The sequence below is a fragment of the Momordica charantia genome (assembly GCF_013281855.1).
Source record: "Momordica charantia cultivar OHB3-1 chromosome 4 unlocalized genomic scaffold, Mcharantia_2.0 BLBB01000004.1, whole genome shotgun sequence".
Lineage (NCBI taxonomy): Eukaryota > Viridiplantae > Streptophyta > Magnoliopsida > Cucurbitales > Cucurbitaceae > Momordica > Momordica charantia.
In genome coordinates, this window is record NW_028275162.1 from 20655198 (window position 1) to 20679303 (window position 24106).

Sequence of the window (24106 nt, forward strand, 5' to 3'; positions counted from 1 at the left end):
GGAACTTTCTTTTAACACCATTAAATATTTGACAACTCATTAATTTTTATAATATTTTTTGTTTTTAAATTTGATCCTTCGGAGAAAACTTGGAACTTTCTTTTAACACCATTAAATATTTGACAACTCATTAATTTTTATAATATTTTTTGTTTTTAAATTTATCTCTCTTAATTGTCAAATATTTAATGGTATTAAGGAATAAATTTCTATCACCTTGGAGCTAAGTTTTTTTCAATATCCTTCTATCATCTAGATCCAATGGAATTGGATTACTTTTTAATTATTTATATTATTTTCTTTGTGTTCTTAATCTTGAGTACTACTGTCAACCTCTGAATGAAAATAGTAGCCTTATCACCTTTTTCTACCTGCAAATATGTATTGTGAAGGCAATGATGGGAGGAGACTGCCAGATGCAAAAAGAAGTTTTAGTCGACGTTGAAAATGTCGAGATCTGGATGTGTGGATGGACATGACGATATAGAAAGATATTTTAGGAAAAATCACGATATCGTAGATATTGATGTAAATTTTTTGGTTTAGTAAATAAGAATTTAATAGTAACTTAATTAGCCTCTAACTAATCATTTTGAACTCATATCTAAGTAATATACTCAAAATGTTGTAAAATGTCAAAACAAAATCATGTATACATATATGGAAAGTATTTGAATTAGTAAATTAAAGTTTAATATTACATTATTATGTTATATTTTGTTATCCAATCTAATCTAATCTTTAGTTACATAATTGAACATTGAAATATAATTATATATAAAGGATGAAATATTTTTTAAAAAATAGATTTTGTTTAAAATTTAAATGTTTAATATAATTAGTTAAATTGATTTTCTTTTTGTTTAATTTTTTTAAAATTTGTTTAGTTAAATTTAATTTAAAGTTTGGTTTTATTTTAAATAGATTTTTTATAATCGATTTCTTTAAGATTTTGTTAGATTTTTTATGGTTAAGTTTAATTTAAATTATTAAATTGATTTTTCATAATATGTTTCTTTAATATTTCGTTAGATCTTTCATAGTTAAATTTAATTTAAAGTTTTTTTCCTTTAACAATTGATTTTTTTTGTTTCCCACTCGTTTTTTTCTCTGAAGACTCCCCCTCGCCATTGCCAATAAAAGAAGCTCTTCTCTTCTTCGTCTTGTTCTTCAGTTCGTTGGAGTTATTAAGATGAAACTCACTCCGCATTGAAAGTTTATGCTGCAAAAAGCGGCACCGATTGAAGTTTGTATGCTGTCGGAGAAGTATGTGCGTCAATGGTACTCCCGAAACTGACGAAAATCACAAATTGGGGGAGCTGAGAGTCAAGCGAGAACATGCAGGCTTGGTCCTCTTTACAGGTGAGGGTCATTCAGGGGGATAAGAAATCACTGAGAGAAAAAATGAAAAAATAAATCAGTAGCATTTTGTTGACATTTCATCGACATGTGAAACTATCTACGGGATCTATATCCAGAAAGTCTGTTGGTCATGTCATTAGATAAAAGTAATAGGGTCCACATCACACCATCCCGATTGCTAAAATGTCATTTGAAATTTTCATTTCCATGACCATAGTAAGAAGATCAAAAGTTTTGGTAAGTGAGGCAATAGATTTTTCCTCAGTTTCTAGCATAAAATGAAAATATCTAAGTGATAGCACACTTTGCTACATTTCATGAGATTTATATTGAAATTATTTAATAGTTTTTCGTTTCTTTATTAGCTTTAAGCACATAGGATATATTTTGCAGGAATACATTATCGGGAGTAAATGAGACATATTTTGATCAAAATGAGAGAAAAATCGGAGTCAAAGTGACCAAGATGGAATAACAACACTATTTGAAGCCAAACCCGAGGAGATAGCGCTACAGCGCTGACCCAGAGCGTCACGCCTTTTGCTGTCCCACATCGGAAGAATAACCTTTAGGAAGTTAGTTTATAAGCATTGACTCAGTATTGGGTTTATAAACTTGGTGTGAGGCAAGCCAAGACCAAGGCCCACATGCGCGTCGTCAGGCTCAGGCTTGGTTTTCCGCATAAATGATTTAGCATCGACGGCACAACGTTTTTACCTCCTGGAACTAGGGCGGTTCTAAGATCGGATGATTTAGAAGTCTTTTAAAAGTCGTTGTGAAATCAATTGTTTTGATTCTATCTCCCACTTAGTTTTGGTTCTCTAAATAAAATTGAGTGATTGTATCTGTGGTACTTGAACGAACTAGAAACCTAATCCAGAGGATGATATCGATATTCACTTATCATCTATATTAAAACTTGACCAGTACACTTGCGGTAAGCAACTCTGCTACACTAAGGCAAATCGCGATGACAACAAGTTTATCAACAATTTCCTTGATTGACTAATATATTTCTCAACAACGGAATTCAAGAATGTTCATATGAGACGTGGAACAATACCGATTTTCTGGTGATAACTTACAAATATTATAAAGTAAGAAAAGATGGGAAGAAAGCATGGAAGGAGTTAGAAGTGTAAAAAGTAATTAGTTTTATTTTGTAATTTAGTATGGTAGAATGGAGAATTGACATATTGATAGACTCTAGGCAGATGTGGGTGGATGTAAAACTTATAAGCATTTGTTATCGGAGAATTTAAGTGGATGACTAAATTTTGACACCCACCCTAAAAGATAGTCATTAAGTTTTAAATTTTACACAGATGGCTAAAGGGTATTTTAGAAGTTTTACAAAATATGATGATTTTCCAATAATACCCTTTTTCCATAGTTTCTCTTTGCAACAATAGATAGCGTGGACTTATTTGAGCGCATATCATTATCAAATTAAGTTTCTGAATATTCTTTCGACATTGATTTATTTCTCTTTTCTTCATCTGTAGACTCAACATTCACCCTTTCATTCTCGTCAAACTTTCTGTCATCCTTTTAAACATTTGATGAATTATTAAAAATCAAATGTCAATAAATGTATATACGAATTGAAGAATTATTAAACTTAGAAGAGCAATACATGTATATATCATTATGCAACTCAATTATCAAAATTAGAAGGTTGATAAATGTATATAGCAATGAAATATTATTAAATTTAGAAATACATGTATATATCACTAACTTAATTACTAAAATTAGAAGGTCAATACATGTAAGTACCAATGTAAGAATTATCAAAACTAGGATGTCAATTCAACTCAATTATCAAAATTTAGAATGCAACTAAATTATCAAAATTAAGAGGTCGGTATATGTATATATTAAAATTCAACTCAATTATCAAAATTAGGATGTCAATACATGTATATATCACAATTCAACTCATTATCAAAATTAAAAGGTCAATACATGTATATACTAATTTAAGAAATATCAAAATTAGGAGGTCAATAATGTATATACTAATTGAATAAATATTAAAATTAGAAGGTCACCAATAACATGTATATACTATATAAAGTAGTTGGACTTACCTAGATATACTTCTCAAATTTGATTTTAAACGACACATTCATGTGATCGGTCCCACGTCTATTTTTTATTTTAAAATTCTCCCTAAATTACAGGAATGCAAAAAAACAAGTTTAATTTTTAAATTTTTCCTAAATTACAGGAAGGCAAATAACAAGCTTAAACCTTTTATTTCTTAGTTTTACCTCGTTCAAATTTCCAAAATTAAAACAAAATACTAAGTTGTTGAAGAGGCAACTGGACGACAATGGACTGTCAGTCGATGTAGGGCAAATGCCAACGGCAATGGCACGCGAAATGTTGGGCGGCGACGCGCAGACTAGAATTGGGCGACGAGTCATACACCGACAGCTATAGTGATGAACAAAACGGGGAGAAACTGACCTGAATGGGATAGAGCTAATCTATATTGGACAAAGACAACTGACCGGAACATGATTGACCTACGACCTGAGTGGGACGGTGGAGGACTATAGGTGAAGATGAAAATTGGAGGAGAGATGGAGATGTAGGGCAAAAAGGACGGTTGCTACCATACAAATCCTAAATCCAACTTTTTCAAACATAGGTTAGGATCCTAAGTTTTCATAAATTTTCCTAGAAATATTCATATTTACACTTCTTATTTAGGAAATTTAGATTTTAAATCTATAAATTTCAAAATCTACCTTAACAATTTTTTTTATAATTCTAAAATCTATTTTCAAAATATATGATATCAATTTTAAGTGGTTTAAATTTGATTTGTCAATTGTTTTATTAGATACAATTGATTTCCTCCTATTCGTTCTATCAAATAAATCCCTAAAATTTAGCATGTATACCTCATTTTTGTTACAAAGGTATATTGGTCTAAAATATTTATTTAGGATTTTAAAAAAAATGTGACTTAACCATTTATACAATATCTCATATGTTTGACCATTTTTTAAAACGCATTATTTATTTTAGCCATTCTTGCAATTACCTTTTTTTATGGGAAATCCTTAGAAATGGCTACGCACAGGTTACCGTTAAGAAAAATGGTCAAAATTTTTCTAAATTGCTTGTCATTGCCAAATTTGATTTCCTAAAATTTAGGAGAGGTGTATAATTACATATTTATCCCTCCACATATTTCATGCCCATAGTGCCTGTAGACACCGTATTTGGTCCGGCTCGCTTTCGTTTTTTTTTTTAATTTATTACTAATTTATTTATTATTATTATTTTTTTTTATGTTTATTGATTTAGTTTAAAATAACATAATTTACTTTATTATAAAATTTAATGTAAAGTTTTAATGGAATCAAATTAAGTTTTAAAATTATATTTTATTTGAAAATAATTGGTTTTTTTTAAATTGATTTTAAGATAAAAAAAAAACACTTCTCCCCTTTGATTTTTTCCTTCATACGTGTATCTCCTCCCCTTCTTCTCCTCCCTCTTTTTCTCTCTTCTCTTCCCCTTTTTCTTTTTTTATCGTTAGTTTTAGGTGTATTTAAGGGAGGAAAGACAGACAGAACCCAGAGAAAATTCACTTCCTTCTTTCTCTCTACCATCACCTTCTCTTCCTCTTCACCCAGGCTGGCAACCCCGACGATACACAGACTACACAAGTCCCCGGTGATCACAAGTTCAGACAACCTGCACCACAGTAGTCTGGCGCAAAGTTCAACAATCGACGCATGGATCACCGACCACCTGAATCCGACCTCGAGTGCTCCTTCACGGTTTCAGACCCGCGGGCACACCCAGAATTTCCTCACTGCAGTACGTGGTATAGAAAAATGTTGTTTTAGAAATGATTTGATTTTTTTTTATATTTGTTTTAAATAAGCTTGTTTTAAATTTGATATATATATATATTTTAAAATAAATTTGTCTAAATATGATTTGATAATTTTTAAAATAAGAAATATGATTTGATTATTTTTAAAATAAATTTGTTTTAAATATGATTTGATTATTTAAATTTTAAAAACAAGTTTATTTTAAATGTCTTTTTTTTGTTTTAAGGAAGTTTGTTAGAGGAATTTCAAATCTAAAATAAAATAAATTTATTTTATTATTATTATTATTATTATTATTTTTCATTTTAGTATTATTTTTTTTAAACATTTTTTTTAAATAAAGATTTGTATGATAAGAATTAATACTAAGTTGTATCATATGGTGTTGGCATAGTGGTAGGTTACTTAGGAGTAATTCACATATCTTTGGTTCGAGTCTTTGCTTGTCTAAATTAATGTTTTTTTAATATAAAAAAAACTTTCGTTTTTATAAGATTTCAAAATTTAAAACATTTATATAAAATATCAAGTAATATCTTAGCATGTTGGCACATTGGTAAGAAATTTATGTATGGACTCTCACATCACAAGTTCAAGTCTTGATGGCCCCTACACTAAAATTATTTTTTATTTATTAATTTTTCTTTTCTACTAAATAATTATTTCGAAAATCTCAATGACAGAAATTAGATCTTTCCAATATTCTCGAGATGATAATTTGTTTTTCTATTGGTCTTTGAGTCACTCATGCTTGTTGGTTCATATTTTATCATAAAATATGAACCAATAAATTTGGGACATTTAAAAATCAAACACAAAATATTTTTCTTTTTGGACCAAAGTATAATAGGATAATTGTTGACAAAGTATGGTACCGTTTTCGAACGGGTGTCGTAGGGTGCTAACACCTTCCCTACACTCAGTCGACTCCCGAACCAAAATTCTGTTTTCGTAGACCAACTTTTTAAAAATAGGTGACCAATCACACCTCATAGATGATTAGTGGCGACTCCAAACCCGAATCTCGAAAGAGACCCATCAGGGGATGACGTCAGCCGCTCCGCGTCGTGATGACGTTGCGACAGCTTGGCGACTCCACTGGGGATATTTAGAGAGTCAAGCCATTATTTTTGTTATTTATTATCTTATTATATTTCTTTTTTTTTCCTCCTTTCTTGTTCGCTTTGTTTTTTTTTATTAATTTGGTTTGGCATCATATGCATCTCGCACAAAGAAAAATATTTGTTTTTCTAATGGTCTTTGCGTCACTCATGCTTGTTGGTTCCTATTTTATGATAAAATATGAACCAATAAATTTGGGACATTTAAAAATCAAACACAAAATATTTTTCTTTTTGGACCAAAGTATAATAGGATAATTGTTGACAAAGTATGGTACCGTTTTCGAACGGGTGTCGTAGGGTGCCAACACCTTCCCTACACTCAGTCGACTCCCGAACCAAAATTCTGTTTTCGTAGACCAACTTTTTAAAAATAGGTGACCAATCACACCTCGTAGATGATTGGTGGCGACTCCAAACCCGAATCTCGAAAGAGACCCGTCAGGGGATGACGTTGGCCGCTCCGCGTCGTGATGACGTTGCGACAGCTTGGCGACTCCACTGGGGATATTTAGAGAGTCAAGCCATTATTTTTGTTATTTATTATCTTATTATATTTCTTTTTTTTTCCTCCTTTCTTGTTCGCTTTGTTTTTTTTTATTAATTTTGTTTGGCATCATATGCATCTCGCACAAATACACAAGCCTCCTACCCGGGTTTACCTTTAAGATTAGATCGGGGACTGCGTAGTGTGACCTTCGTGGAATTTCGGTTCCCGTGCAGGCGCATGAAATTCTCCACTCAAGTTGACCATACCGCGCAAGCGTATGGAAGATTTGGGGGCCGCTTCCCTCTAGGTTGTGTAGGCATTAACTTTACACTCATTTTAGCATCAGATTTCTGCTATTTATTTATTTATTTTTTTTGTTTAGTTTGTTTCTGTTGGTGTTAATAAAGTGATTTGTTTAAAAGAGTCTCATACATTCTCTCACTTAATAATCGTTTTTTTTTACAACAATAAAAAAGAGAGTTTCGCAACTTTCCCTATAAATTTATTTTCTTTCAATTTTACCAAAATTGACCCAAGTCTTAAATCATTAATATTGACAGTAAATTAAAGCATGAGTTCCAGTAAGGTTCCTACCCAAGAGTGGAGAGAGCAAGACCAAGAAATTGTCCGTCAATGGTCAGAGAACATGCAACATACTCATGGTGACGCATTATCACAGAATGTAATCATGCCATTTCAAAATGTAACGTTTCCAAAAAATCAGTTGGATACCCTGAAACGTTTATGGGAGGGTTTAAGACCAGATAGAAAGACCCAGTTCATAAAAAAATATGGCCACATAGCGCAGCTCCTGTACGTGCGAGTAAACTTCTCAGTGTTGAGAGCATTAGTTCAACATTGGGATCCGGCCTATAGATGCTTTACTTTTAGCTCAATGGATATAACCCCAACTATCGAGGAATACCACACCCTCTTACAAATACCACTACAAGAGAAAATTGAGGTTTATTCCTATGATGGTGGGTTTACATTGAAAAGGGCAGTATCGCTGCTTGTAGGGAAGATATCTGCTGGTGAGATTGAAAAACATGTGAAAAGGAAGGGAGAAAACACATGCTTACCGATAGAATATATCCTGAGTCTTCAGCAGAGGTTCGTTAATGAAGAAAGGGAGCTATCGCTATTAGCTCTGTGCTTATTTAACTTGGTTTTATTCCCTAAAGTTAGTGGGTACGTTGAAGAGCGGGTGGTCAAGCTATTTGTCAAGGTAGAAATGGGGGTTAATCTCGTAATACCCATCCTGGCAGAAACCTTCCGAGCACTAAATTTTTGCAGATCGCGAGGAGTAGGGAAATTTATAGGCTGTGCTCAGCTGCTATACATTTGGATCCTCAGCCATATAAATTGTCCACCAGAGTTCAAGTGTCCTCAGGTCAAATTTTCAAGATCGTGGAGTAGATTACAAAATCCCATGCTTGAATTCAACCAAGCAGATTGGAGTCAAATTCACCCAGGAAAAGAAGAGTGGAGCATTTTCTTTGCAGGACTAAGGCCAGAAGACATGGAGTGGAGAGCCCGATGGATGTCAACCAAACCTATGATGTATAGGTGTGGTAAATTTCACAGTCTGCCGTTATTGGGTCCATAGGGATGTGTATCTTATGCCCCATTAATGGTACTGCGTCAGATATGGGTACGTCAGTTTATCCCCGCCACACATGACTTAAGAAACTCTGAATTTGCCTATGATATTGGGTTTTGCAAAAACAAAATTCAGGAGGTCGTAAAGGCGTGGAAGACGATTGTCAGAATCCAAAGTGGCAATTACCACGATAATATATTCGAGTAGAGGAAAAACTGTGGTTCTCCTACCAACCGACAAGGGAAAGGAAAGCTAGAGGTTCCCACTAGGAGAATTCTTTCTGAAATGAGCCCAAATCAATCCACTCAGCGGAAGGTTCGCAGGATAGAATACGAGCTGCGAGAAGGGAACCCCACATCAGCTAAAGAAACACTACAACTAGGGTTCAATCAAAATCTACCTCGAAACATTGAGCTGGAATTACAGCAGGCAAGAAGGGAGGTCGGTTGCCAGGGGAAAGAAAACAGATCGCTAGAAGTAGAGGTTCGGGACCCTAACAGAAGAAAGTACGAAGAGAGCTTACAAGCAGCCTTGAGGGCGCGAGACAATCAAATATCACAACAAATGTCTTCTCTACAAACAGAAATCATGTCCCTTCATGAAAAGGCCATTGTGCTGAAGGAGAAAGAAGTACAGTTAGCTCAATATGCTCAAGAAAATCAAAGATTAAGGGAAACTGTTCAGGCGCTTTCAAGCCGTCTCGACAAAACCCAGAATGCTGCTGATGGGTTAATGCATGATTATGCCCATATCAAGGAACAATACAACCAAGTGGAGTATGAATTAGACCATGTGAGGCGCGATAACACATTGTTGCGTCATAATTCGGAACATGTACTCACCCAAGTCAGACAGGCAGCCCGTAGGGCAGATGGTTTAGCTGAAGAGGCACGAGCTCTCACATCTGCCATTGCCCCTACACAGCCGAATGGCAAAAGCACACTCAAGTTCTTGGGCAAACTTCGACGAGATCTAGAGCATTGGGGACAGTTTTATTGACACTCTGCTTTAATGTACTTTCAATTCCATGATTTAAGCATTGAGGTTCAAATTTGGCATAATTGTTGTTTTCTTGTAATCTTCATTTATTTATTTATCCAATTTATAATAAAGTCACGAACTTATTTATTTATGGTTTTCTTTCTCTTTCTTTTTGTCTTCTATTTTTCTAAAAAACTAAAGGGATTGTTCAAGATAGCTCGCTCACTAGCACCACATCGCACTTACCGTACCAGACGCAGGGCAAGATTAATGATGGAAGATCAAAAAGCCGAGCAGGAGAAAACAAGGAAAGATATCGAGGAGTTGCGAGAAAAGTTAGATGCCATCCTCCTCGCGTTGGAAAAAGGCAAAGCGGCTGCAGATCCTGCTACATCTAGCAACCCTGTCCATGAGCCGCAAGAAACCCCGCCTTATCCACGTGGGTACGGTCCAGCTCTTAGGCCAGTGGCAGAGGGTTTCATGCCACAATATACAACGTACAACCCTCTGTATGACGTCCCGGTTGATCAGTATCTGCATCCCTTTGTTAAGGGAGCTCAACAAATCCCAACCAACATCATTTTTCGAGAGCCCGAGCAAATGATGTCACCCCCTACAGTCCTTAACCTAGGCGATCTCCCAGCCAAGACAGACCCAGTCGGACAAAATGCCCTTAGTAACGAGAAGTTCAAAGTTCTGGAGGAAAGATTAAGAGCAATAGAGGGGACAGACGTTTTTGGCAACATCGATGCCTCACAATTGTGCTTGGTGTCTGGTTTAGTCATCCCTCCAAAATTCAAGGTGCCAGAGTTTGAGAAGTACAATGGTTCTTCTTGTCCTAAAAATCATCTTATAATGTACTGTAGGAAGATGGCGGCATACGTCCAAAATGACAAATTGTTGATACACTGCTTTCAAGATAGTTTATCTGGTCCGGCCTCTCGTTGGTACATGCAGTTAGATAGCTCTCATGTTGGCTCGTGGAAGAATCTGGCCGACTCCTTCCTAAAACAATATAAGCATAACATAGACATGACTCCAGATCGCTTAGATTTACAGAGGATGGAGAAGAAGAGTACAGAGAGCTTTAAGGAGTATGCTCAAAGATGGAGGGACACTGCAGCTCAAGTCCAACCTCCTTTAACAGATAAGGAGCTATCTGCCATGTTCATCAATACCCTAAAACATCCTTTCTATGATCGGATGATAGGAAGCGCTTCCACAAATTTCTCTGATATTATGACCATCAGAGAAAGGATCGAATACGGGGTTAGACATGGGCGAATAACTAGTACTGCCAATGAGCCATTGGCCGCAAAGAAGGTAAGTTATTCCAAGAAGAAGGAAGGTGAGGTGCAAATGGTGGGAGCAGACCGACACTCTTGGAAACAACAACCGTACCGTCAGACACCGCGATACTCTCCGTATTATTACCCAACGCCATACGGGTATAATCAACCATTTGTGAATAATGCAACTTCACATTACTCCCCTTATGCTTCCCAAAATTTTCGACCCCCAGCCAGTCAAAATTTCCAACCTACCCCAGCCAGTCAAAATTTTCAACCTAGGGGTCAGCAGCATAATACATTCTATACTCAAGGGCAGCAGAATAATAGAGGGGCACGTAAACAGACCCAGTTTGACCCAATCCCCATGACTTATACTGAACTTCTGCCTCAGTTATTTCAAAATAATTAGCTGGCATCTGTACCTGTAGATCCGATCCAGCCTCCATACCCAAGATGGTATGATGCAAATGCTCGTTGTGACTATCACGCAGGAGTCATAGGGCATTCAACAGAGAACTGCACTGCATTGAAATACAGGGTTCAAGCTTTGATCAAGGCAGGTTGGTTGAACTTTAAAAAAGAAAATGAGCCGGATGTAAGTAAAGAATCCGATGCCGAATCATCAGAATGTCCAAATAAATGCAATCGAATGCTAATGAATCGAGTCGAAGAGTAAGGTTGCCGATATTACAACCCCTATGGAGGAATTATTCGAAATTCTCTTGGGCAGTGGATATATATCAGTGGAATACCTATGCCCAAAGTATAAAGGGTATGATGAAAGTCTGACGTGCCCGTTCCACGCTGGGGCAAAAGGTCACTCCCTAGAGCAATGCAACAGTTTTCGGATGAAAGTTCAAGAGTTGTTAGACTCAAAAATCCTTACTGTTGCAAATTCTCACCAGAAGAAACGGACAAATGTTGTGGAAGATATCTTGGTTGCTGAGGGCTCAAGTGATTCTCTTAAACCAAAACCCCTCACCATCTTTTACCGTGAAAAGCCAGATGCACCTAGCTGCAGTCGGAAACCAATCAATATCACGGTCCCAGCTCCTTTCGAGTATAAAAGTTCCAAAGCAGTGCCTTGGAAATATGAGTGCAAGGTAACTGTAGGGCAAGATGTATCATCTCCTTCACTCCCAGTTGACAATATCACTGGAGTGGGAGGTTTGACACGAACTGGGAGATGTTATACACCAGATAGCCTGCTAAAGCGCGTGAATGAAACTACTAGTGAAAAGAATAAAGAGAAAGCAAGTGAGAAGAAGAAGGAGAAAGTAGAAGAGGATAAGAAAGGGAAGGCCAAACTCCACGAGGATGTCCATGATGAACTGGTGGAGGCAATTGTTGTAAAGGATGTAAGTCCTAAACAACCCGTGTCCAAGGAAGAGACTCAAGAGTTTCTGAAGCTAGTGAAGCAAAGTGAATACAAAGTTATTGAACAATTAGGTCGGACACCCACAAAGATCTCTATATTATCTTTATTGTTATCCTCTGAAGCGCATCGGAATGCATTGTTAGAGGCCTTGAAACAGGCTTTCGTTTCACAAGACATCACAGTGGATAATTTGAGCAACGTTGTGGGGAATATAATGGCATCTAGCTCCATCACTTTTACAGATGAGGAGATACCACCAGAGGGTACAGGACATACTAAAGCTTTCCACATCTCAGTTAAGTGTAAAAACTTCCTAATAGCAAAAGTCCTTGTGGATCTTCTTTAAACATAATGCCAAGATCCACGCTAGAGAAGTTACTCGTTGATATGTCCCATATGAGACCTAGTACTGTGATAGTAAGAGCTTTCGATGGAGCTCGCAGCGCTGTTGTTGGGGATATTGAGATCCCGATCCAGATAGGTCCTTGCACCTTTGACATAACATTTCAGGTTATGGACATCACATCAGCTTATAGTTTCTTGCTGGGGCGACCGTGGATACATTCGGCAAGAGCAGTTCCATCCACTTTACATCAGAAAATTAAGTTTGCGGTTGACCAAAAGTTAGTGATCATATCGGGACAAGAAGACATTCTAGTCTCAAGGCTTGCTTCGATGCCATACGTTGAAGCAGCAGAAGAAGCTTTTGAGTCTTCATTCCAATCATTCGAGATTGCAAATGCTACAACTTTACATGGGAAGTTTGGAAGACCTAAGCCACGACTTATAGAGGCCGCCTTTAAAGGAAACAACGGGAGTTTAGATAAGCTGCTGAGGATGGCTAAAAACACAAGGAGGTTCCGGCTAGGATATAAGCCAAATAGAGGTGACATTATTAGAGTGCGGAGTATGGAAAAAGCAAAACGCCTCTCAAGATTTGAGAATGGGGAGCGTTATTACTCTAGGAGGACTGTTCCACCTCTCAGCCACTTTTTCAGAAGTGCCGGCACAATCCATCAGGAGTACGATGAGAGCTCTGTAGCGGCAGCAGTGACAGAAGAAAGAGAGCAAGTCGGACCTTTTGTCTACCCGAGCCCAGACGGTTTCGAGCTAAGCAATTGGAGCGTGTTAGAGCTACCGTCTTTTGTAAATAATAAATCAACGTAATTGTTTTTTTTTTCCTTCCCCTCATTTTCTTAATTAATTAAATTAATTTTCTATTTCCTGTACATTTCATCCAGATCTATTATTTGTTTATAATTCTTCTATATCAATAAAGTTTGAGTTTATTCACTTTGTTTCTTTCCTCTACTATTCTCTGGGCCAATTTATTCATTTATTTCTGTTTTTTTTCCTTTATTATGTCTTAAACAGTAATACTGAGATTGAATGCGATAATGATTCGAAATACGAGCTCGATACACCTATATACAATATTGAATCTGATGAGGAAATAGATTACGAGCCCTCTGCTGAGTTATTGAGAATGCTAGAAGAAGAAGAAAAAATGTTGGGACCCCATGAAGAATTAACTGAGACACTTAACTTGGGATCACAAGCCGAAGCCAAAGAGATTAAAATAGGCACTCATATGTCTTCAGAGAGTCGCAAAAAGTTGATAGAGTTACTTCATGAGTATGCTGATGTTTTTGCTTGGTCTTATCAGGATATGCCTGGTTTTGATACAGACATCGTAGTGCACAAATTGCCGATCAATCCAGAGTTCAAGCCGGTGAGACAGAAGTTACGGAAAATGAGGCCAGATATGTTGATCAAGATAAAGGATGAAGTAAGGAAGCAAATCGATGCAGGGTTCCTTACGGTATCTAATTACCCTGAGTGGGTGGCAAACATTGTCCCTGTACCAAAGAAAAATGGACAAGTAAGAATGTGTGTTGATTATAGAGACTTGAATTGTGCAAGTCCAAAAGACAACTTCCTGCTTCCTCATATCGATGTGCTGGTTGATAATACTGCTGGGTTCTCAACCTTCTCCTTTATGGATGGGTTCTCAGGCTACAATCAGATCAAGATGGCACCTGAGGATCGTGAAAAAACCACATTCATTATGCTATGGGGAACTTTCTGCTACAAAGTTATGCCATTTGGGCTAAAAAATGCTGGGGCAACCTACCAGCGTGCCATGGTTACTCTCTTTCATGACTCGATGCACAAAGAAATTGAAGTTTACGTGGATGATATGATTGCCAAGTCAAAACAGGGCGAGGAGCACACAACTATTTTAAGGAAGCTGTTTGATCGATTGAGGAAGTTCAAATTGAAACTCAATCCCAACAAATGCATATTTGGGGCAACCACTGGAAAACTCCTTGGTTTTGTAGTAAGCCAAGAAGACATTAAAGTTGACCCGGATAAAGTCAAAGCAATCTTATAGATGCCACCTCCACAGACGCAGAAAGAAATCAGAGGATTTCTAGGACGACTCAACTACATCGCAAGGTTCATATCTCACTTAACAGCAACTTGCGAACCCATCTTTAAATTGCTCCGCAAGAACAACGATGGGGTATGGAGTGAAGATTGTCAAGCAGCATTCGATAAGATTAAGCAGTATTTGCATGACCCTCCAATTCTTGTGCCACCAACTCCAGGACGACCCCTTATTTTGTATCTCACAATGACTGAAAACTCAATGGGATGTGTACTAGGGCAGGATGATGATTCAGGCAGGAAAGAACAGGCTATATATTATTTAAGTAAGAAGTTCACCGATTGCGAGACTAGATACTCTCAAGTAGAAAAAACTTGTCGTGCTCTAGCTTGGGTTGCTCGACGTCTAAGACAATACATGTTGTATTATACCACATGGCTCATTTCAAAGATGAACCCCATAAGGTACATTTTTGAAAAGCCGTCTCTCTCGGGTCGAATTGCAAGGTGACAGGTCCTCTTGTCCGAATATGATATTGTTTATGTGACTCAAAAGGCTATTAAGGGGAGTGCTTTGGCCGACTACCTAGCTCAACAACCTATAAATGACTACATACCGGTAAAGTTCGATTTTCCAGATGAGTATATCTCCACCATAACTGCAAGTGAGGAAAGTTTAGACCCGCAAACTTGGACCATGATGTTTGATGGTGCCTCTAACGAGTTAGGTCATGAGATTGGGGCTATTTTGATATCACCAAAAGGGGAACTATACCCTCTTACCGCTAGATTATGTTTTGACTGCACACATAATATGGCCGAGTATGAAGCATGCTCGATGGGCGTCCAAGCTGCTGTTGATATGAAGGTTAAGAAACTTAAAGTTTTTGGGGATTCTATGCTAGTAATTCATCAACTAAGAGGAGAATGGGAAACAAGAGACGTTAAGTTGTTGCCTTACAAACAACTCATAACAGAATTGTCGCAAGAATTTGATGAAATCTCATTTGATTATTTGCCAAGAGAAAATAATCAAGTAGCAGATGCATTGGCAACATTAGCGGTGATGTTCAATTTAGAACTCAATGAGGATGTCCGTCCGATTAAAGTTGGGAGGAGAGATGTCCCAGCTTCTTGTATGAGCATTGAGGAAGAACCCGACGGTAACCCCTGGTTTCATGACATCAAGCAATATATAAAGAGTAAAGAGTATCCACCAAATGCTTCAGAAAATGATAAGCGCACCCTTCGCAAGTTGGCAATGAAGTTTTTCTTAAACGGAGAGATACTGTACAAGAGAAACCATGACATGGTTCTCCTAAGGTGCATCGAAGGAAGAGATGCCAATAGGATTATGGAAGAAGTTCATGAAGGAGTGTGTGGCACTCATGCAAATGGACACATGATGGCTAGACAAATTTTAAGAGCTAGCTATTACTGGCTGACTATAGAGATAGATTGTATTAAATATGCAAGAAAATGTCACAAATTTCAAATTTACTCGGACAAGACTCATGCTTCTGCTTCTCATTTGCATACTTTGACAGCTCATTGGCCTTTCTCTATGTGGGGCATGGATGTGATAGGACCTATCGAACCTAAAGCATCAAATGGGCACCGATTCATTTTGGTAGCCATAGATTATTTTACTAAATGGGTAGAAGCAGCTTCTTACCTAGATGTGACAAAAGGAGTTGTAGTCAAATTCATCAAGAAGGAAATTATTTGTCGTTATGGTCTTCCTGAAACCATAATTTCCGATAATGCAAGGAATTTGAACAACAAATTGATGAGTGAGCTCTGTGAGCGGTTTAAGATCAAACATCTCAACTCAACCCCTTATCGACCTAAGATGAATGGTGCAGTAGAAGCCGCCAACAAAAACATAAAAAGAATAGTTGAAAAGATGACTGTAACTTACAGAGACTGGCATGAAATGCTTCCATTTGCCTTACATGGTTACCGCACCTCAGTCCGTACTTCAACTGGGGCAACGCCATTTTCTTTAGTTTATGGTATGGAAGCTGTTCTCCCTATTGAAGTAGAAATTCCATCATTGAGAGTTATCATGGAAGCGAAGTTACAAGAGGCTGAGTGGGTCCAAAGACGTTATGAGCAGCTAAACTTTGTAGAAGAAAAGAGGTTGACGGCATTATGCAGAGGACAACTTTATCAAAGAAGAATGATGAAAGCCTATGACAAGAAGGTGCACCCAAGAAGGTTTAGAGAGGGAGATTTAGTTCTCAAAAGAATTCTCCCATTACAGAAAGATCATCGAGGCAAATGGACCCCGAATTATGAAAGACCATTTGTGGTGAAAAAGGCTTTCTCCGGAGGAGCACTAGTTCTGGCCAACATGGATGGCACTGAATTTTTAAATCCAGTCAACTCAGATCATGTTCGAAAATATTATGCATAGTTTATGATGTATTTCAAAAAATTTCACTTTGATCTCAGTATTATGCTTGAAAGGCAGTTTTGTGTATCCATTCTCTATTATAGCCTATAAATTTAAACCACATCTTTGAGACGTGTGTCTCTTGTCATTTATAAAGTCTGGTCTCCATTCGTCTCTTTCTATATATGAAGGACGGTAGCTTTTTCACGTCTCCAAGGCTATGCGTTACTCGAAATCAAACATAAGGGCACAGGAAGCCCGAGGGACATTTTGTTCTCTGGAACATTGGGGCAAGTACGACATTACAAAGTTATCAGGGCAAAGTCGTCGTCCCATTTGTTCTGGTTACTCTCGATCCAATTAAAAGGATTTTTGAAGGAAGGCGAAATGCGGTGATCGAGCTATCTGAACAATCCCAAGTTTTTATAAAAGCAAGTGATTTCACTCTATTTTTGCATCCAAGACAAATTTTCCTGTTATCATTATGCATCAAACGCACATTTCATGCACCGTTTCATGCGTCATTTCATGCATTTGCCTTGGAGAAGTCTCCAAAAAGCCCTATGGCAGAGAATTTTATGACGACTCATTTTTGCTCAAGCAAGCTTGTTTAGTTTTATGTTGGAACCCGATCAAAGATCGTGGTCGAAGCTTGTGTCAAGCCAGGTCCGTTTCCTTTTAGTTTTTTGTTGGTTAAATCGAACCCGATATATCATGGTCGAAGCCTGTGTCAAGCCAGGTCCGTCACTTTTTAGTTTTCTGTTGGTTAAATCGAACCCGATCAATGATCGTGGTCGAAGCCTGTGTCAAGCCATGTCCGTTTCTTTTTAGTTTTTTGTTGGTTAAATCGAACCCGATATATCGTGGTCGAAGCCTGTGTCAAGCCAGGTCCATTGCCTTTTAGCTTTCTGTTGGTTAAATCGAACCCGATAGATCATGGTCGAAGCCTGTGTCAAGCCAGGTCCATTGCCTTTTAGTTTTCTGTTGGTTAAATCGAACCTGATTAAAGATCGTGGTCGAAGCCTGTGTCAAGCTAGGTCCGTTTCCTTTTAGTTTTCTGTTGGTTAAATCGAACCCGATCAAAGATCGTGGTCGAAGCCTGTGTCAAGCCAGGTCCGTTGCCTTTTAGTTTTCTGTTGGTTAAATCGAACCCGATCAAAGATCGTGGTCGAAGCCTGTGTTAAGCCAGGTCCGTTTCCTTTTAGTTTTCTGTTGGTTAAATCGAACCCGATAGATCGTGGTCGAAGCCTGTGTCAAGTCAGGTCCTTTTTTTTTTCTCGCCTTCCCAATACTCTGTCTTTTGCCTTTGTCTACCCTTTTTCTGCAAAAATACACAAAGGGGGGCAAGCTGTAGACACCGTATTTGGTCCGGCTCGCTTTCGTTTTTTTTTTAATTTATTACTAATTTATTTATTATTTTTTTTTATTTTTTTTATGTTTATTGATTTAGTTTAAAATAACATAATTTACTTTATTATAAAATTTAATGTAAAGTTTTAATTGAATCAAATTAAGTTTTAAAATTAGATTTTATTTGAAAATAATCGGTTTTTTTAAAATTGATTTTAAGATAAAAAAAAACAGTTCTCCCCTTTGATTTTTTCCTTCATACGTGTATCCCCTCCCCTTCTTCTCCTCCCTCTTTTTCCCTCTTCTCTTCCCCCTTTTTCTTTTTTATCGTTAGTTTTAGGTGTATTTAAGGAGGGCTGCAGTGGGGAGGAAAGACAGACAGAACCCATACAGAGAAGAATTCACTTCCTTCTTTCTCTCTACCATCACCTTCTCTTCCTCTTCACCCAGGCCGGCAACCCCGACGATACACAGACTACACAAGTCCTCGGTGATCACAAGTTCAGACAACCTACACCACAGTAGTTTGGCGCAAAGTTCAACAATCGACGCACGGATCACCGACCACCTGAATCCGACCTCGAGTGCTCCTTCACGGTTTCAGACTCGCGGGCACACCCAGAATTTCCTCACTGCAGTACATGGTATAGAAAAATGTTGTTTTAGAAATGATTTGATTTTTTTTATATTTGTTTTAAATAAGCTTGTTTTCAATTTGATATATATATATATATATATATATATATATATATATATATATATATATATATTATAAAATAAATTTGTCTAAATATGATTTGATAATTTTTAAAATAAGAAATATGTTTTGATTATTTTTAAAATAAATTTGTTTTAAATATGATTTGATTATTTAAATTTTAAAAACAAGTAAGAAATATGATTTGATTATTTTTGAAATAAGAAATATGATTTGATTATTTTCAAAATAAATTTGTTTTAAATATGATTTGATTATTTAAATTTTAAAAACAAGTTTGTTTTAAATGTTTTTTTTTTGTTTTAAGGAAGTTTGTTAGAGGAATTTCAAATCTAAAATAAAATAAATTTATTTATTTATTATTATTATTATTATTATTATTATTATTATTATTATTATTATTATTCATTTTAGTATTTTTTTTTTAAACATTTTTTTTAAATAAAGATTTGTATGATAAGAATTAATACTAAGTTGTATCATATGGTGTTGGCATAGTGGTAGGTTACTTAGAAGTAATTCACATGTCTTTGGTTCGAGTTTTTGCTTGCTTAAATTAATGTTTTTTTATATCATTATTTTACCAAACAACTATTTTAGATAAAATGTTTTTTTTAATATAAAAAAACTTTCGTTTTTATAAGATTTCAAATCTTAAAACATTTATATAAAATATTAAGTGATATCTTAGGATGTTGGCACATTGGTAAGAAATTTATATATGGACTTTCACATCACAAGTTCAAGTCTTGATGGCCCCTACACTAAATTTTTTTTTATTTATTAATTTTTCTTTTCTACTAAATAATTATTTCGAAAATCCCAATGACAGAAATTGGATCTTTCCAATATTCTCGAGGTGATAATTTGTTTTTCTAATGGTCTTTGCGTCACTCATGCTTGTTGGTGCATATTTTATCGTAAAATATGAACCAATAAATTTGGGACATTTAAAATCAAACACAAAAGTATTTTTCTTTTTGGAGCAAAGTATAATAGGATAATTTTTTTACAAAATATGGTACCGTTTTCGAACGGGTGTCGTAGGGTGCTAACACCTACCCTACGCTCAATCGACTCCCGAACCAAAATCTGTTTTTCGTAGACCAAGTTTTTAAAATAGGTGACCAATCACACCTCGTAGATGATTGGTGGCGACTCCAAACCCTAATCTCGAAAGAGACCCTTCAGGGGATGATGTCGGCCGCTCCGCGTCGTGATGACGTTGCGACAGTGCCCTTGCAGTATTTCTCTATTTTATCCATCCACGTTTTCGATCTCCCACATTCGACAGATCAATGTTCAAACGAAATCCCTAAAATCTATCCCCAAACTAGCAAAATGTTATCATACTTAATATTGAAACCACCTTAACTACAAAATCTACATAATCCCTAAAATTTTTCCACAAAATTGAAACCACCAAATCTACCTATATCATTCAAATTAGTTTAAAATATTATTAATTTCTTTTTAACAAACATAAATAATTGGTTTGAAAATTCACTGATTATTTTGTTTATTCTCGTTTTTTATCAATATATTGCATATATCGTTTTATATAGTGGTCAATGACCATCAATCCAAAACTTTAAGTACGGAGCAACCAATTTGAAGTTGATATTCTTAACCGTACATGCACATATAGTTAATGGAACTTAGACTTGATCGCATACCCACATGCATGTCTTGCTATTGGTCGGAGATGGTTGGATTTAAAAACATTTGTTCATGATTTCTTTTAAGTGTCAACATTGCAATTATTATAGCAGGGTGACATACATCCAATTGGTCAAACTTATAACATTGCGTCAATAGCTGGTCAAGATGAGAGAGACTGTTTGGGATTTTGGATTCAAAATAAATGAGAGCGCAAGTGTACACCCGTCACAAGTAGTAAAAACGGAACGAGTATTCCGAGTATCGATCCTTCTAGACAAATGAAGTATTTTTATAGGAAATGTTAATGATCAGTGACTTTGTAATTGAATTTGGGGTGACAAATAATAAGGATAATGTTGGTTTTGATATTTAAAAACTCAATGAAATAAACCCAACCCAGTTACTTCAAATTAGCTAAAAATACACAAACTTTTTCCAACTAGGCGCTAGGCGCCTCTCATAAATTTTCTTCGATTTTACTTCGCCATCTTCTTATGTCTAAGTGATTTTGAAGGTTTAAGTCCATTCCTAATATGTCTATTAGAAAAAAGAACTTAATTTAGTAAAAACCAACCGTAACCTTAGGTCGAGGTCCTATGTCTAGGCTACCCGAGCGAAATCTTTATATCTAAAGTATTCCTCGAGTAAAGTTGTGAAAACGTATCAACCCTTTCAGTATTGATGCTTGGTTAAAACATTAATTGGCCAAATCAAGTTTCAACTTATGGAAACAACTTTAAGTGATAAAAGAGGAGAAAAACGCCTTTTGTCTTATTGGATTTTAAAAACTTTAACTAACTATCCATAACCGGGCTTGGGAAAAATAAATTTAGCTCATGCTAATAAAGGAAAAACAAAATTGAACGTTAATGGAAGTAAAAGACATGATTAAACGATGAGTAGAATTAAAACAAGCGGGAAATGGTGGAGTTGTAACCCGAATGACCCTAACCCGTTCTCTTTCAAGATTGGGGAGCAGTACTCGGTCGATTCCTCAAGGTTGAGTGATTACAACTTCGTAATGAGAACAAGAGAGAGATGAGTAACAAAGAACTTGCTGGAATTTTAATTAAACAATATTAAAACTTACAATTCAAGACTAACAACCTAGAAATAAATGGTGAATTAGAAATAAACTAGGTTTAAAACAATAACAACTCAAAGACTAAAAGAGAAAACGTAAATAAGCTAAGAAGGAACGTCTAAAGCTAAAATGATCACTCCGGGATGATAAATGAAGAGAATGAGTTGCTGAATTTATAGGAACTTCAAGGTAGTTAAGAGGTTGAGAGCTTTGTGGAGAGCCATCCATTTCAAACACCTTTTGGTTGGGTAGTTGTTGAATTGGCAACCTTTAATGCATGGAAGACATGTGGTAGAGGTTGGAAGGACTTCAAATCACACCAAAACGTGCGTTTTACATTAAGGGCAATCTCGGGATTGGGGAAGGCGCCAAGCACCTAGCTCGAAATTTTTCTGCACAAAAGTGTAATTTTCGTTAGAAATCAACTCTAAATGATGTAAAAACATCCTATGTGCATGTATAACCTAACATAACTTAAAATGAAAGGTTTTGGATACTATAATAAGCTTAAAATACGGTTTCAGAGTTTAAAACGTTAGAAAACAGCACACATTTAGCTTCTTTTACCTTTATGAACAAGGGAAATCATAGACATCCTCCCTCCAAATGTAAAACACTCGCTGGTAGGCTACGGAAAAAGAGACTTGTTGCTCTTGTTGAAAAGAGATCGACAGTAAAATTTGGTAGATGTGGTTGGTCAAGACATAATCGGAGACGGTGTAAAAACGCACTCTAACATTTGTTTTGTTTTTTGTTTTTTCTTAATTGTAATCTTCACTGTCTTTTTGATAATAAATAGTGAGAGTTATTATATTATTTGTTTCCCAGTCAACAATTACACCATCACCAATTTAGAGGCCGAATAGGGTCATTACAATCAATTACTTTATATAAGTTGCATTTTGATAACATAGTATTAAACAGTCCATATACACAATATATATATGTAGCTACTCCATGGTCAAAAGGAAGCATATAAAATCAGCATTAGATAATCTAATATCTGGTCATGAAATGCAATCATATATAACATTAAATTGTTCATACACGGTATAAGTACGTAGTTAACCCATTTTCAAAAGAAATCATAAAGAAGTTACCACTGATCCTGCAAATCAAAAATAGGTGCCAATTGCCTTGTCTTTAACCATATCTACATGGGGAAGAAGATGGGTTTCAACATATTATAAGACGCTAAAGAACCCAAAATAAAGAAGACATGGAATTATTAAACCACGACTTTTGAAATAAATACATCAAGATTTTGAAAGAATGTTTATTGAAAAAGGGAAGTGAGGAAGTTCCTATCCCATCTCACAAAATAAGCAAGAGATGACAATACGACGGGATAGATATAGGATTCTACAGATGACCATTTTGACTGGGTAATCCTTGTCCAAAAACAGTTGTATATATTATGTTTGAACATTGGCTATAGAAAACCAATATCCATCAACTTAGGTTTCCATGGTCACAAGGAATAAGAGAAAGGATAGAGGATTACAGAAAGAAAAAAAAACGAGAATGACAAATATAAAACGGTGAGGGGACTCTTTGTATTTATTTAATGTCTATATTTTGTAAAGAAGATTCATTTACTGAGGAATATGTTCGGCAGTGAGGGAGCTCTTTGTTTCCATGGTCGCTAGGAATATTTTCAGCTTTGTATTTATTTGAAACATTTGCATTATTAGGGTTCCTAAATAACATTAAATTAGATTTACCCAATATATACACAACATATATATAGTTTTAAAAGAAAGATTTGGGGGTGTTTAAACCATATAGGTTTTCTAAAAAATATGACATACCTAAACAATATTAAAACAACGACATTTTAAACCTTAAGTCTTAGATTTCAACTACATCTCCAACAAAATCCAAAAAAGAAAAAAGAAAAATGTTATGAATTATAAAAAACAACATTTTATAAAAACAACATCTATTAGATCTAATTTTGATGTGTAGGCTCAATGTTGTCTTCTACAAAATCTAGCACACCACAAAAACTATATTCAAGAAATCCAAGCTCGCATATGCCCAAAAACTCCATCAACAAACATGTACTGATGGTGAATATATATTTGATGACGTAAGAAAGATTTCTTTTTGTTTTCATTTTAGAAACCCTGATTAAATACCCAATTTTCCTTTTATTTTCCTTTTTTTTTCTTTTCTTTCTTTTTCTCTCTCTACTGTTCATCTTCTTCCCCATCTCTTCTTCCTCCATCTTTCCCTTTTCAAACGCCCACTTTCTCTTTTTCTTTTTCTTTTTTATTTTCTTTTAGGTTTCTTTTCACTCTCTCTACCATTCATCTTCCTCCTCCTCTTTTCTTCTTCCCTCTCCCCCACTCCCAAAGTCACCCACTATCCCCACACTTCCCACAACCTCCACGAACGGCGCCCACAGAAA

At 36.0% G+C, this 24106-nt stretch overlaps 1 protein-coding gene across 1 annotated transcript; it reads left to right on the forward strand.

Moving 5' to 3' along the window:
* Nucleotides 1–9693: 9693 nt before the first annotated feature.
* Nucleotides 9694–16900, forward strand: LOC148212001 (uncharacterized). The gene is given in 5 exon segments (XM_088122982.1): nucleotides 9694–10743; nucleotides 11122–11272; nucleotides 11457–12419; nucleotides 12422–13217; nucleotides 13465–16900. Coding segments are annotated over 5 exon segments (6396 nt in total).
* Nucleotides 16901–24106: the final 7206 nt, after the last annotated feature.